At 43.4% G+C, this 17,000-nt stretch overlaps 1 protein-coding gene across 1 annotated transcript in view; it reads left to right on the forward strand.

The window, feature by feature from the left end:
* LOC139443971 (potassium channel subfamily K member 12-like) overlaps positions 1-5,513 on the forward strand; it is a 59,660-nt gene extending 54,147 nt beyond the window's left edge. The window contains exon 2 of the mRNA XM_071224860.1: positions 3,605-5,513. Within this exon, the coding sequence (XP_071080961.1) occupies positions 3,605-4,482 (878 nt within the window). The 3' untranslated portion in view covers positions 4,483-5,513. The remainder of the gene's footprint in view (positions 1-3,604) is intronic.
* Positions 5,514-17,000: the final 11,487 nt, after the last annotated feature.

Consider the following 17,000-nt stretch of genomic DNA (forward strand, 5'->3'; position numbering starts at 1 on the left):
TGTGTTGTATCTCTACTGATACCGTCACATCACTGTGTTGTATCTCTACTGATACCGTCACATCAATGTGTTCTATCTCTACTGATACCGTCACATCAATGTGTTCTATCTCTGCTGATACCGTCACATCGCTGTGTTCTATCTCTACTGATACCGTCACATTGCTGTGTTCTGTCTCTACTGATACCGTCACATCACTGTGTTGTATCTCTACTGATACCGTCACATCACTGCGTTCTATCTCTACTGATACCGTCACATCGCTGTGTTGTATCTCTACTGATACCGTCACATCGCTGTGTTCTGTCTCTACTGATACCGTCACATCACTGTGTTGTATCTCTACTGATACCGTCACATCGCTGTGTTGTATCTCTACTGATACCGTCACATCGCTGTGTTCTGTTTCTACTGATACCGTCACGACACTGTGTTCTAGCTGTAGTGATAACGTCACGACACTGTGTTCTATGTGTAGTGATGCTGTTACAACGCTGTGTTCTATGTGTAGTGATACTGTTACAACGCTGTGTTCTATGTGTAGTGATACTGTTACAACGCTGTGTTCTATGTGTAGTGATAGCGTCACGACACTGTGTTCTAGCTGTATTTATACCATCAAAACGCTCTGTTTCATCTGTAGTGATAACGCCACGACACTGTGTTCTAGCTGTAGTGATAACGCCACGACACTGTGTTCTAGCTGTAGTGATAGCGTCACGACACTGTGTTCTAGCTGTAGTGATAGCGCCACGACACTGTGTTCTAGCTGTAGTGATAGCGTCACGACACTGTGTTCTAGCTGTAGTGATAGCGTCACGACACTGTGTTCTAGCTGTAGTGATAGCGTCACGACACTGTGTTCTAGCTGTAGTGATAGCGTCACGACACTGTGTTCTAGCTGTAGTGATACCGCCACGACACTGTGTTCTAGCTGTAGTGATAGCGTCACGACACTGTGTTCTAGCTGTAGTGATAGCGTCACGACACTGTGTTCTAGCTGTAGTGATAGCGTCACGACACTGTGTTCTAGCTGTAGTGATAGCGTCACGACACTGTGTTCTAGCTGTAGTGATAGCGTCACGACACTGTGTTCTAGCTGTAGTGATAGCGTCACGACACTGTGTTCTAGCTGTAGTGATAGCGTCACGACACTGTGTTCTAGCTGTAGTGATACCGCCACGACACTGTGTTCTAGCTGTAGTGATACCGTCACGACACTGTGTTCTAGCTGTAGTGATAGCGTCACGACACTGTGTTCTAGCTGTAGTGATACCGCCACGACACTGTGTTCTAGCTGTAGTGATAGCGTCACGACACTGTGTTCTAGCTGTAGTGATAGCGTCACGACACTGTGTTCTAGCTGTAGTGATAGCGTCACGACACTGTGTTCTAGCTGTAGTGATAACGCCACGACACTGTGTTCTAGCTGTAGTGATAGCGTCACGACACTGTGTTCTAGCTGTAGTGATACCGCCACGACACTGTGTTCTAGCTGTAGTGATAGCGTCACGACACTGTGTTCTAGCTGTAGTGATAGCGTCACGACACTGTGTTCTAGCTGTAGTGATAGCGTCACGACACTGTGTTCTAGCTGTAGTGATAGCGTCACGACACTGTGTTCTAGCTGTAGTGATAGCGTCACGACACTGTGTTCTAGCTGTAGTGATACCGCCACGACACTGTGTTCTAGCTGTAGTGATAGCGTCACGACACTGTGTTCTAGCTGTAGTGATACCGCCACGACACTATGTTCCAGCTGTAGTGATACCATCAAAACGCTCTGTTTCTGTAGTGATAACGCCCTTACGCTGAATTGTATCCCTAATTGTTTCCTTATGTCAGATGATACAAACATAACATTACGTCATGACGCGAACCCTATAAGGTCTATTTCGGATGTTACAAACCATATACGGTCTAAATCGGATGATACGAACGATCTACAATTTATATTAGATGACACAAACCCTATAAAGTCTACCTATGATGATACATACTCTCTAAGGTCTATCTCTGATGATACAGACTCCCTGAGGTCTATCTCTGATGATACAGACTCCCTGAGGTCGATCCCTGATGATACAGACTCCCTGAGGTCTATCTTTGTTGATACAGACTCCCTGAGGTCGATCCCTGATGATACAGACTCCCTGAGGTCTATCTTTGTTGATACAGACTCCCTGAGGTCGATTCCTGATGATACAGACTCCCTAAGTCTATCTTTGTTGATACAGACTCCTTGAGGTCGATCCCTGATGATACAGACTCCCTGAGGTCTATCTTTGATGCTCGTCACATGGCTGAAAAATTGCCGATGTGACGTAAAGCATTAACTCACTCACTCACCCACTATCTCTGATGATACAGACTCCCTGAGGTCTCTCTGATGATACAGACTCCCTGAGGTCTCTCTGATGATACAGACTCACTGAGGTCTATCTTTGATGATACATACTCCCCGAGGACTCTTTGATGATACAGACTCACTGAGGTCTATCTCTGATGATACAGACTCCCCGAGGTCTATCTCTGATGATACAGACTCCCCGAGGTCTCTCTGATGATACAGACTCCCTGAGGTCTCTCTGATGATACAGATTCCTTGAGGTCTATCTCTGATGATACAGACTCCCTGAGGTCTCTCTGATGATACAGACTCACTGAGGTCTCTCTGATGATACAGACTCCCTGAGGTCTATCTCTGATGATACAGACTCCCTAAGATCTATCTCTGATGATACAGACTCTCTGAGATCTATCTCTGATGATACAGACTCACTGAGGTCTCTTTGATGATACAGACTCACTGAGGTCTATATTTGATGATACAGACTCCCCGAGGTCTATATTTGATGATACATACTCCCTGAGGTCTATCTCTGATGATACAAACCCTATGAGGTCTGTCTCTGATGATGCAAACCTATGAGGTCTATCTCTGATGATACATACCCAATCAGATCTATCTCTGATGATACAAACATTTGAGGTCTATCTCCGATGATGCAAACCCCATGAGGTCTATCTCTGATGATACACCCCCCCCCCCCCAATCAGATCTATCTCTGATGATACAAACCCTATGAGGTCTATCTCTGATGATACAAACCCTGTCAGGTCTATCTCTGATGATACATACCCAATCAGATCTATCTCTGATGATACTAACCCAATCAGATCTATCTCTGATGATACAAACCCAATCAGATCTATCTCTGATGATACAAACCCTATAAGGTCTATATCTGATGATACAAACCGTATCATATCTATCTCTGATGATACGTGTTTAGTGAATTAGGGCCTGACAGTATATATTGTTGCAGCTCAATAACGCAAGCCGAAGACGTTGACGACCTACCGTTGGTGCTACCTGTCGACATACTCGTGTTAAAAACATCAGACTTGTTCCAAAACATACAGTCGGGCATTTCGCAATTAAAATAGTTTTTGGTCATTACATCCGCATGGATCACTAAAGGCTTCAATGAAACAGACGGGGTTGCCACGATACAGTAACTTTCCGTAAAGGCCGAACAGTCTCGATATGCTCACATTTGTTACCGTGAATGCTTTGACTCTATTGTTTTGTATGTTGCAGGATTCGGGATGACAACCCCACAGACTGTTCCCGGGAAGGTCGTGCTCATATTCTACGGATTTTTCGGTTGTGCGGGAGCTATATTGTTCTTCAATTTGTTCCTGGAGAGAATCATCACGTTCCTAGCCTACATACTGCGAGCTATACATGAGCGTGAGTTGAAACGGAAAGGTCTCATGAACGACTCACGGGACTCCAAGGACCGACGATCGTCACAGATATCCGAGGATGAAAATCTTGATTCATGGAAACCTTCTGTCTACTGGGTCATGCTTATTCTACTGTTGGGGGCGGGGATTGTCGCCTGTTGTGCCTCGGCTATGTACTATCCCGTGGAAGATTGGTCTTATTTTGAGGCTATGTACTTCTGTTTTGTGACCTTTGCTACTATAGGATTCGGTGATTATGTAGTAAGCCAAAAAGCCAACTACGTGAATGTCCACTTCTACCGTTTAGGCAACTTCATTTTCATTGTGATTGGGTGTTGTTGCATATACAGTTTATTCAATGTGACTTCGATTGTGATAAAACAGTTTCTAAACTGGTTGTTGCGCAGGTTGAACTGCCAGTGTCAGGTCCGAAAACCGACTAGAACCCGTCGTAATGCAATCACCCCAGGACACTTACACCGTGGGACTAAGCCCCCTCCAGTAACTGTGGCAGACCCGGATGGGGACAGTGACTCGGAATACAGACGTAACTCGGGGGAAATGATATCAATGAGGGATTTCTTGCAGGCCAACAAGATATCTTTGGCAATGATGCAAAAACAGTTATGGGAAACCTCGCAGCGAGGCGGGAACAGTTCCAGCGGGTTCCAAGGCGGTGTGGGGCCTCTAGCAATTCTCAACCGGAAGTTGGGACAGGATGAAATTTGATCCCGGTGTATGACGGGAAATGTAATTTTCCATCCCTCAGTGCCCTATTTATAAGTGTGACAGTTACATACATGCATATATATGCATACTTTTTTTTTTTAATTTAAACTTTTGTTAATCACGACCACTGTTTGTATTGAGTTTTGCTGTCACAAGTGCCATACATCATTCTTGCGTTGGCGCTCCTTGGGAAGTGTGATGCAACAAGCACATTGTCGGAGCAGACTGTTGATTAATTTCTTCACATTCATATTAGTCGTTCCCCCATTTCTTATTGCAACACAATAACCACAATGTACATACACATAGTTGACGTAAGTGCAACACAATATAACGCAATTATAAAACTTATCCCTTGATTGGGTCTCAACTTTTCTAATCCTAATTTCAATATGGTCGCCACGGTAATTTATGCAAGTGTCCGTGTGGAATTAGGTATGTAGAAACTCTGTGGTGGGTCTGAAGACATATTTTGACGTTTCTATCCGTTAATATCCTTTTCCTTCTCACATCCGATTTATTGTATTACTGTGTTATCATATAATGGTCATTTCTAGAGTCATTAGTTATAACCAAGTTGTTTCTACATCCAGTTATACAACATCTCTCCAGAGGCAAGGGGAGTTAACTGACTTTTATAGTTAGTTAACGCCCTTGCCTCGGGAAGATGGTTATACAACATCAAAAGGTCAAGTTTCAAGATGATTCATTAAACACACCACTTTCCCTGCAGTTAAAATAGTTTATAGACTATGAGGATTATTTAAAACGAATTACTACTAAACACATACACGATATGCAGATCCAAAAATTGAGAATTAGAACTTAGAATTAAGTGTACCTCGCAAGCAAAGAAAATGTAAGCTTGTCATACTTGTGTCATCAGTCTAATATATTGTTAGTATGTCCAGCTTATCATCATATGAGAAAGATGTATCTCACTAATATATTCAAGTCCCAGGATTAACATTGTTCATCAATTATTGTCATCCAATAAAAACTATGTGTATCACTAAGTTTCTCTTCTATGCAAACGGGAACGTAAGGTAAGGTAAGCCGTAACAAACTCTCTTTGTAATTAAAACTTATATGGCTTATCTTGCAAATGTCCAATAAAGCCTGTTGCATATATATAACGAAATAAATAGAATACAATAGACGTATGTATCTGAATCTTTATGAGTAAGATATTCCCATTGGTTGGGATTCCGATCTCCAACATGGCCGCCACGGAAGCCATGTTGAGAAGGACGTTTTGGGTCATCGATATGTTTACATATTTATGTGCAAATTATGTTCATCGTAAGTCTATGTTAAAACATGGAAGTTAGCATCATCCTCGTGCTTTCGTTGTAGCAGCGTAGTCATTTTAATAATATAATTTGGACTATTACATCGCAGTTTTTGAAGATATCTTTGCTAAGTTTTGTATGAGGCTGGTCTGAACATACATGTGCCATTTCTAAATATCTATATATGCTTGTTGTTGGTCTCATTTTCACCACGGAATTTACTGTAGACGTTTTAATTTTCTACAACCACTGGATTAAAGAATCTGAAGCTACACATGGCAGATGGTCTCGACACTCATCTAGAACTGATCCATTCAGTGTGCATGTGTTATGTAGTGGAATGCATCCTATTGCATCCTACACAACAATGCGGTTTCAAATAGCGAAGTAGGAAAAGGGCCCGTTTTGCCCATTGGAAATGTCAAATGTAAGAAACTTTGAAAAATGAGTATGGAAATTATGAGACTGTCAGTGGCGGACTCATAGCTTATGTCTTTCTTACACAATTCTGTAACGTTTTGCTCATGTCCAAAATATTAGAATACCAATTCCTGAAATCCTCTGAAATTAGCCCTTCCGATACATTTTAGCATCACCTATAAATGTGTTTAAATAAGTAAAAACAAAATGGAAGTGGTACTTAATAGAAGTTTCATTTTCTTTCGAATGAATACATCTGATAGCTATAAAGATTTGTAGAGGCTTTGCTAATTTCTTTATTATTACCGATCACGTAGTCCAATAGTGGCCTGTATCAAACTTAGTCCCTTATCTCTAACATTTCGTACACCAGGGCCCTGTTCCTCAAAGCGATCTTAGCGCTAAGGTGATCGTAAGTCCCATACTTTAACATAGGCTTACAATCATAGTAGCGCTAAGATCGCTTTGAGGAACGGGCCCAAGAACCATTAAATTCCCCTAGCTTTCACGACCCTGTTCTAACGTTCTAATACGAAAGTTTTCTCATTGAAAAGAATGATTTATTCGATTTTCACTCTTTTTATCTTCTGAAAGCTGAGCAACATGAGAAATATTCTGTGATACCACACGTTTCCAGGTCTTAGTAGTTATACAGCTGCATGTCGACACATCTGTCTGAATTTCGAACATGGGTCTGCACCATAGGTAACATATACATGATAGCATCTGCACAGTAAAGGCTGAAAACACCGAAACAGGCTAACCGAACGCTCCAACGCAGCCTACATACACAAAGAGGATGTACTGCGTGAACAACATGCATCCTCGCCTGTGTGTGAAATCATCTGTCTCAGACACCGTGACTTCCGGGTTAGAAATGGTCTAACAACCCATACTTGTCTCCTCCAGTGAAGATCCGGCTTAGAATTGGTCTTCAACAACCCACCCATGCTTGTCTAACCCCGTGAAGATCCAGATTAGAATCGGTCTTCAACAACCCATGCTTGTCTTCCCCCGCGAAGATCCAGGTAATAATCGGTCTTCACCAACCTATAATTATCGTAAGAGACGACTAACGGGATCGGATGGCCAGGCTCACTGACTTGGTTGATGAATGTCATCGTATCCCAGTTGTGTAGATCGATGCTAATGATGTCAGTCACTGCACTGTCTGGTCCAGACCGCCGCCATACAAGTCTTTGTCTTTGACGGGATGACACTCAGGGGAGTCACATCTATAGACGACTAACTTGTTATTTACTGCGTGTGGGATTAATGGATATACTGAAATAGACAATAATGAGCAATGGCATCCAAAGAAGACATGAAGGGTTGCCCACATTTCCCTTAATCAGGTGGCCATACAACGCCCAACCGTCCACAGTTTTCTATCGTCATGACTCCTACTAATAAGCCGTATAATACAGCCATGCTGCTGCCACGGACGAAGCCTTGTTACCGGCAAGCTATCACCATAACTCTGAAAGGTTTCCAGCTTTCATGTATGCTCCCTGGCTTTGAGGGATGTGCGTTGCAACAGCTCGTCCACACCATGTCCACATGTTGTGATAAGAAATGCCAACTCGTACCGCACCTCTGTAAATGCTTCCCGTCGCTGACAGACAAATCAGTTTCTTGTCTCATTCCATCTTGAGCCCTCGTGACCTTTCTTTAACTACGGTGCAATTGACATCTCAAGGATTATCAGTACTCGTTGAAAATTTGCTTTGTCCTCATTTGCAGCGTGTTTCTTAACGACGTCCCCGTTCCATTTGCCGCAATCACCAAAATTTGAATTTTCGCTGAAATCCGTGCTATGATCATTACTGCCGCGCTGCGACCTCATTCCCCATAATGTGGTTATCCGGACAATCAAGCCGCTGGCAGTACTGATTCCTGTTTATTTGGCTACTTAGTCACAGAGCGTACAGAAGACATTTGGACAAATACGTTTTTCTGAATAATAGCACTTCCTGGAGTAGCTGGAAAATATAGCCCAATTAACGCAGTGAGTAGTTTAACACGTGGTCTAACTTTTTGTCCTAATGGGACACTATAATAGACGGGAAGGGACACACTCACGTTTCACACATGCTGTAATGACATAATATGGTGGAAGTTTCCCCATTTTGGCACTGGTTTTCCAAACATTCACAGTGGTTCATAATACTAAAACGAATTTAAGGACCATCCGATTGTTTGTTATTACTATAGTTAATCTGTCGTGGCAGATGGCATGTATTATTATTAATATACAGTTTCATCTCATGACAGACTAACTATAGTTATATGCAGGAATCGGTGATCCTTAACTTCTCTTGAGTAGTATATACAGATTTGCTACCAGAACACTCTGATTTTGTATTAATACATAAAGGGAGAGTACGACGACACAAAAATATACTTTCAAGGTTATTCAGACTTAGAGTGTGTGTAGTTATTGTCAACATGTGGCGAATGTAAGGCCCGTCTTGGGCACGAATGTAGAGCAGACAGGTTGTTCATTGACGCGCATACATGTACTCATCTCCCCGAGACAAGGGAGTTAACTGACTATAAAAGTCCAGTTTCCACCCTTGCCGAACTAGGCTGGTATTATGGAGTAACATTTTGCCTGGACTAACGAGTCTATGCATAGTCCAATCAAAATCGCGCACCGAAATCGAAATCCGGTACGTAAAGTGTAATGCAGATTTCGGTCGACTGCAGGATTTGCAAAGCATGTGCACCGCTGACTCGTTGACAACAGATATTTTCTACATCTTTATATGTTTTTAATCAAGGTGCTCACGTGATTTGATGCACTTCGCGATGTAAGACTCGTTTTATCACAATATAGATCTGGATTATCGATCAGATCGTCTTGACTGGGCGCCACCGTTTTGTTTGAAGCAATGCAAGTGATACGAGAGGTTGAATCTGATTGGTCAATAGGAGAGGCATAGAAAGGACATAACTCGTAATAGCCACTGGTGGCGCTACGGTCGATCCCAGGAATTCCAGCCTAGTTCGGCAAGGGTGGAAACTGGACTTTTAAAGTCAGTTAACTCTCTTGCCTCGGGAAGATGACATGTACCAGGATGCTTACTGTTTCCATTTCCACCATCCTGAAAGTGAAAATGTGGGATGCTTAACATTACTTTCTGCAATCACATCTTGTACAATAATGGTGAATGTTTCCTGACTAAAAGGTGTATCTGAACTGAGATTTGTACAGCATTTTGTATTAAACTAATTTCGTAATATGTTTGTCTCATGTCTTCCATGATGATGTCATTACCCACATGCAGTCATTACCCACATACAGTCATTACCCACATACAGTCATTACCCACATGCAGTCATTACCCACATACAGTCATTACCCACATACAGTCATTACCCACATACAGTCATTACCCACATACAGTCATTACCCACATGCTGTCATTACCCACATACAGTCATTACCCACATACAGTCATTACCCACATGATGTCATTACCCACATGCTGTCATTACCCACATGATGTCACTACCCACATACTGTCATTACCCACATGATGTCATTACCCACATGCTGTCATTGTCCACATGCTGCCACTACCTACATGTCATTACCTACATGCTGTCATTACCCACATGCTGTCACTACCTACATGCTGTCATTACCCACATGCTGTCACTACCTACATGCTGTCATTACCCACATGCTGTCATTACCCACATGCTGTCATTACCCACATGCTGTCATTACCTACATGCTGTCATTGTCCACATGCTGCCACTACCTACATGTCATTACCTACATGCTGTCATTAACCACATGATGTCACTACCTACATGCTGTCATTACCCACATGCTGTCATTACCCACATGCTGTCACTACCTACATGCTGTCATTACCCACATGCTGTCATTACCCACATACAGTCATTACCCACATACAGTCATTACCCACATGCTGTCATTACCCACATACAGTCATTACCCACATGCTGTCATTACCCACATGCTGTCATTACCCACATGCTGTCATTGTCCACATGCTGCCACTACCTACATGTCATTACCTACATGCTGTCATTAACCACATGATGTCACTACCCACATGTCACTACCTACATGCTGTCACTACCCACATGTCAGTACCTACATGCTGTCACTACCCACATGGCATTACCTACATGCTGTCACTACCCACATGTCATTACCGACATGCTGTCATTACCTACATGCTGTCACTACCCACATGTCATTACCGACATGCTGTCATTACCGACATGCTGTCATTACCTACATGCTGTCACTACTCACATGCTGTCACTACTCACATACTGTCATTACCCACATGCAGTCATTACCCACATACAGTCATTACCCACATACAGTCATTACCCACATGCTGTCATTACCCACATACAGTCATTACCCACATACAGTCATTACCCACATGCTGTCATTACCCACATACAGTCATTACCCACATGCTGTCATTACCCACATGCTGTCATTACCCACATGCTGTCATTACCCACATGCTGTCATTGTCCACATGCTGCCACTACCTACATGTCATTACCGACATGCTGTCATTACCGACATGCTGTCTCTACCCCCATGTCATTACCTACACGCTGTCATTACCCACATGCTGTCATTACCTACATGCTGTCACTACTCACATACTGTCATTACCCACATACTGTCATTACCCACATACAGTCATTACCCACATGCTGTCATTACCCACATGCAGTCATTACCCACATGCTGTCATTACCCTTATGCTGTCATTACCCACATGCTGTCATTACCCACATACAGTCATTACCCACATGCTGTCATTACCCACATGCAGTCATTACCCACATACAGTCATTACCCACATACAGTCATTACCCACATGCTGTCATTACCCACATACAGTCATTACCCACATACAGTCATTACCCACATGCTGTCATTACCCACATACAGTCATTACCCACATGCTGTCATTACCCACATGCTGTCATTACCCACATGCTGTCATTACCCACATGCTGTCATTGTCCACATGCTGCCACTACCTACATGTCATTACCGACATGCTGTCATTACCGACATGCTGTCTCTACCCCCATGTCATTACCTACACGCTGTCATTACCCACATGCTGTCATTACCTACATGCTGTCACTACTCACATACTGTCATTACCCACATACTGTCATTACCCACATACAGTCATTACCCACATGCTGTCATTACCCACATGCAGTCATTACCCACATGCTGTCATTACCCTTATGCTGTCATTACCCACATGCTGTCATTACCCACATACAGTCATTACCCACATGCTGTCATTACCCACATGCAGTCATTACCCACATGCTGTCATTACCCACATGCAGTCATTACCCACATGCTGTCATTACCCACATGCTGTCACTACTCACATGCTGTCACTACTCACATGATGTCATTACCCTTATGCTGTCATTACCCACATGCTGTCATTACCCACATACAGTCATTACCCACATGCTGTCATTACCCACATGCAGTCATTACCCACATGCTGTCATTACCCACATGCTGTCATTACCCACATGCTGTCACTACCCACATGCTGTCATTGTCCACATGCTGTCACTACCTACATGTCATAACCCACATGCTGTCACTACTGACATGCTGTCACTACCCACATGCTGTCACTACCTACATGTCATTACCCGCATGATGTCATTACCCACATGCTGTCACTACCCACATGCTGTCACTACCCACATGCTGTCATTACCCACATGCTGTCATTAACCACATGCTGTCACTATCCACATGCTGTCATTAACCACATGCTGTCACTACCTACATGCTGTCACTACCCACATGCTGTCACTACCCACATGCTGTCACTACCCACATGCTGTCATTAACCACATGATGTCACTACCCACATGCTGTCCGGAAGATTCTCTCATGAACAGGCATCAGCTCAGAAATGAGAGAGTTAGTTTAACGCCGCTGTGAACAGTATTCCAGTTATATTATACATCAAAATCATTATAATTATTAGTTAGTGCATCAGACTGACTTTACGAAAGGCGTGTCACAAATGTTCTACTTCCTGAACAAGAGTCATTAGTGAATGTGCCACACGCTCTTTATAGCTCGTTTACTTTCGGCCCATATGAATCAGACATGATATAAAAATAATAATTACTCCGCACAATGGTAAACACAGGATATAATTGGAATTGTTTAACATTGATGATATTTCAGTCATTAAGTTCGGTTCGAAAGGGGGACAACATCAATGTGCCATTATTCACTCATCGAATGGAAATGTTACACGCATGTCTCCAGGGAACAGTAGCAACTCACCGCAGTGTAATTCAAGTAAATCATCCCATGGGCACCTTCTTATCAATTTCAATTTTCGTGTCATGGACAGGGTTGTCGCTGGCCCTGCTCCCGTTGGTGTAGTGAAGGAACAAGAGATGCAAGTGCAACAATCCTGAACAGGCCAGACTATAAAACCAGCACTAGTCCGCACGCACGCACGCACGCTATGTAAGTCAAATAATCTAAATCCCATGTCCCGTGTAAATCTCACCAGTAACGTTATCTGCATCGGCCACCGTTGCTACCTGGAGCGGTGAAGAAATACCCTATGCATTAACAGGTAAACGATTTGGGAAGTCGAGAGGATAACAATTCAAAGATAAGTAGAACGGCGCTTTTGAAGGCCAACGCAAGCATGAGAGATGACAGCTACGTCTCCACCACCGGTGCTCTAGTATAAGAGTAGCAACGGGTCTTTGCATCTATATGTGGTGAGGTGTCGGGTAGTGGGTGGGACTGCTTTGCAGCCAGCTATACAAAACAACATTCGACTCAGTGACCGAAGTAAACCCACCCCACAAAGGCGTGGTGTCTCAGGAACACTTGCTTCAATTATTATGGGTGTTTTTTTTTTATCTAAAGGGGTCATTGATTGTCTTCCCTGGGGAAAAGCACAATAGAGACTAACAGAATTTGCCAATCGACATCAGGAGAAGCATTCCTTTGGTCAATTTGCCTGAATCTCATGTAGCGTGGCCGGGGCGGCACGGTGTGGTGATGGCGGGAATCAAAGCGCCCCCGGGATTCCTCAGTCTGTCTTCACACCACACAATGTATGTAAATCCTATCATGTAGAACTGATGCATTTACTCATTGATAGATCCTATAAACACATTGTGGGAGCGGGATACAATGTCTCATCTGTCAGCGCTCATCAGCAGACCGCGCCATTTCAAGCCGGTCATGCTGCCAGCCGTTAGGCGCTGATCATACAGAAATACTAAATCTGAACCAAAGAACGTGTCCCGACCACCAATGTGTGGGGAGGTTCTCCTTCTCTGAAGCGGTGACTGGTTACACTATATTCCAATGTTTCATACATTTTCATTCCGCGTCTCCAAAAGATTCCGAAGTATCGTTCTGTCTGTATTCACAATATATCCACTCGTTAACACCAGTTGAGCTAAAGGTGGTTTATCTGCCATGAATATGTTTACTGAGCCGAATTGAATCACAGGTTGCATTATTTTTTACGACCAAACCGATTGCCGAGAGATGTATTTATTGCCCTTAGCGTATCGACCACAACGCTGGCGAAACGTGACCAACATGAACAAAACAGGTTTATTCAACAAAAGTGAAAGAATATTCTCCTTGAGGAATGCTTGTCGTTTCCAGAAATCACGCACTTGTCTAATTTGTTATAACTTTAAAGTTAAATCATTACATGCTGTTACTTCATAAACCATAATGTATTCGGGTTCTAAGACATTGACATGTTTTGCGGAATACACACCTGGTGATCAGAGAAGGCAGCTATTGCTATTTTGCGAACCTTGTTAGTGATTGATACAAACTGTTGGATTGTCTCACTTTGCCAGTGTCTGTGACAAGGCATGGTGGCGACAGGTATGCCGTATCAGTATATTATCGGCGGTGTCTGTAAGTCACAACAGCAACTCATACCTTGACTGAATCTATACAGAAAGTGATATTTTACTAGCGCCTCAACTGTGTGTCTGGCGGTGTTAGTTATACCCATAAATCGGCTCCATGGAATAAAAGAAACGCATAATATTTCCATAATTATGAGAAAACTTCATATTACGATTCAAACTATATCATAAGCATATGTTTATTAATCATTATAAAACAGTGATACCAGGTGTTTGCGGAAAGGAGAGCGTATCCTGCCCCATCGGTGTGCCTGTATGCGTGGGTGCGTATTCCCGGTCAATAATTCAAAACTATACCGAATTACAAGGTGCAAAGAAGCACCAAGCACCATGCTATTGAAACCTAGTGGTTGTGTTATGGTTGTAGTTAATAAATTCCGGCTTGACCCAACTTGTAAAACAACAGTATGGATCAGAACGGTAATATATCAATCTCATCTTTGAAAACTGAAATATCACAAGCAATATTTAAGCGCTTGGACGAAGTACGTGCGGTAGAGGACATCAAAGTGATGCGCACGCCATCCTTCCACACTACGTCCTCAGTGGCATCACCAATCGGTGCAAACAGTTTGAAAACTACATCCTGTGCAAATCACACAATCTGATCGAACTTCCTGCCGGATGAGCGCAGTATGGACAGCACGCTCTTTGTGTCCGAAGGTGACAACGAGGCAGGTGACTGTGGTGATTCTGAAGATCCACCATCATCAGGTGATGCCCCCAGTGGTTTGATTGATAAGCTAGCATCCCACAATGTGAATACAATCACCATTCCTGAGCGCCTGCTATTCCCACCACCTAGTTCGACGCTCGACATTTGCTGAACCACCAACACGATCGGGTCCTCCTTTGCGAAGGCCACCTATCTGTCAATTAAACCAGCCTCACAAATGGCTAGACAAGCGAGTGATGTCACTCTTTTGAAAGTCATTGGTGGAGCCCACCAAGATGGCCCGTGACAAACATGTCTTCACGCTAGACGCCCTCATTTATGAACGAGCTGGATGTAGACGTTTCAACTGGCACTCGTTTTTTTCTCGTTACTTATGACACTGCTACCCATCCAGCCTGTTAATGATTGGTGGTTCTCCGGTCATCCCGGATCGGATGAACCGCCACCTGGTAGAGAAGACCCTGAAAGACATACACAGGTCAGCTTGCATCAGCCTAACTGACTAGCGTACTGCCTTGTAAGTTATTTCAAACTGGAATACAAACTGATTCTCAACACCATATGGGCCATTGAGCCAAGACTTGTTAAGTCCTACGAATCTTTACCTCAATATTCTTCTCGACGCAGGGGAGTTGAGTGACTATAAAGGTCCAGTTTCCACCCTTGCCGAACTTGGCTGGAATTATGGAGTTATAATTTGGCTAGACTAACAAGTCTGTGCGATCAAATCGCGTAACAAAATCGAAATTCGGTTCGTAAACTGCCGTGTAGATTTCGGTCGATTGCAGGATTTGCAGAACATGTGTGTAGTCAAATCGGAGTCAGCTGATATTTTCCAAATCTTTTGATGTTTTTTATCAAGGTGCTCACCTGGTTTGATGCACTTCGCCAGGTAAGACCCGTTTTATCACAAAATAGAATCATTTGTGATTATCGATCAGATCATCTTGATTGAGCAGATGCAAGTGATGTGAGTGGCGGAATCTGATTAGTCAAAAGGAGGGACGTAGAAGTGACATAACTCGTAATAGCCACTGGTAGCGCTGCGATCGAGCCCAGAAATACAGTCTAGTTCGGCAATTATGGTCAGTTTAATCCCTTGCCTCGAGAACGACTGTCCTCCTACTCAGGACATTGAGTCGGTGGGATAAACCTCAGAATTACAATCTCAACCATGCAGTGATCCTTTGCTTTTCAAACGCAGTGAACATCTGGAGTAAGTACAATTGCCTCTATTGAGGAGTCCGAGATTGAACTCAACACGAACGACCATCAGCCCCCAGATCGGTATCTCCGCCATACATTTCACTTGATCCAGGCAACTGCTTGTCACTTGACCAGCGATACGTTCTTAAAACTAAATGAACAATATGATGATGTCTTCCATCCCAAAATGTCCAAATGCAATGGGGCTAATAGGTAAGAGGCTTTAGTCAACATGGTGCCTCCATTAACACAAAGAAAAGGGAGACTTTCACACTACAAGTGGGAGGTGGAGTAGCCTAGTGGTTAAAGCGTTCGCTCGTCACGCCCAAGGTCCGTGTTCGATTCCCTACATGGGTACAATGTGTGAAGCATATTTGCCCCACCCCCCTCCCGCCGTGATATTGCTGAAATGTTGCTAAAAGTGGCTCCAAACCGAACTCACGCACTCATTCACTACAACAGGGACATGCTGGTTTTACTCCAATAAAACAACCTTTGCTAAGGTTTATTAAGGTTACCTTAATAGGATGTTACACCGGTTTCACAAACCTTATCTCGATCTTAAATCGGAGTGCCAACCTTACCCTAAAGGTTGTTTTCTGGAACGGGACCAGAACACCTTTCGTTAAGCTGTAATAATTTGCGAGACAGTGCAAATCAATGACACAGCCGAATTTATCAGTTTATCCTTCCATGTTCGAAAGCCAAAGGGGAAAACTCGTTTAGTCATGTCATTTAGAGAGATCAGCCGCTACGTGAAGAGGCTGACAAAGTCTTGCGTGACATAGGCAAATAGAATCATGTTAACATGTCAGAAATGTTGAAGGCATGTACCAAATACCCCTGGCTTAAACGTGTATCGAAAACTGTGACCTCGTTACACCAGACAAGGTGCGCCTGTACACGCCCGGTGTGTATGCCCGGTTGAGGGA

The sequence above is a fragment of the Haliotis cracherodii genome, unplaced genomic scaffold, assembly GCF_022045235.1.
Source record: "Haliotis cracherodii isolate W230 unplaced genomic scaffold, xgHalCrac1.p SCAF_5, whole genome shotgun sequence".
Taxonomy (NCBI): Eukaryota; Metazoa; Mollusca; class Gastropoda; order Lepetellida; family Haliotidae; genus Haliotis; species Haliotis cracherodii.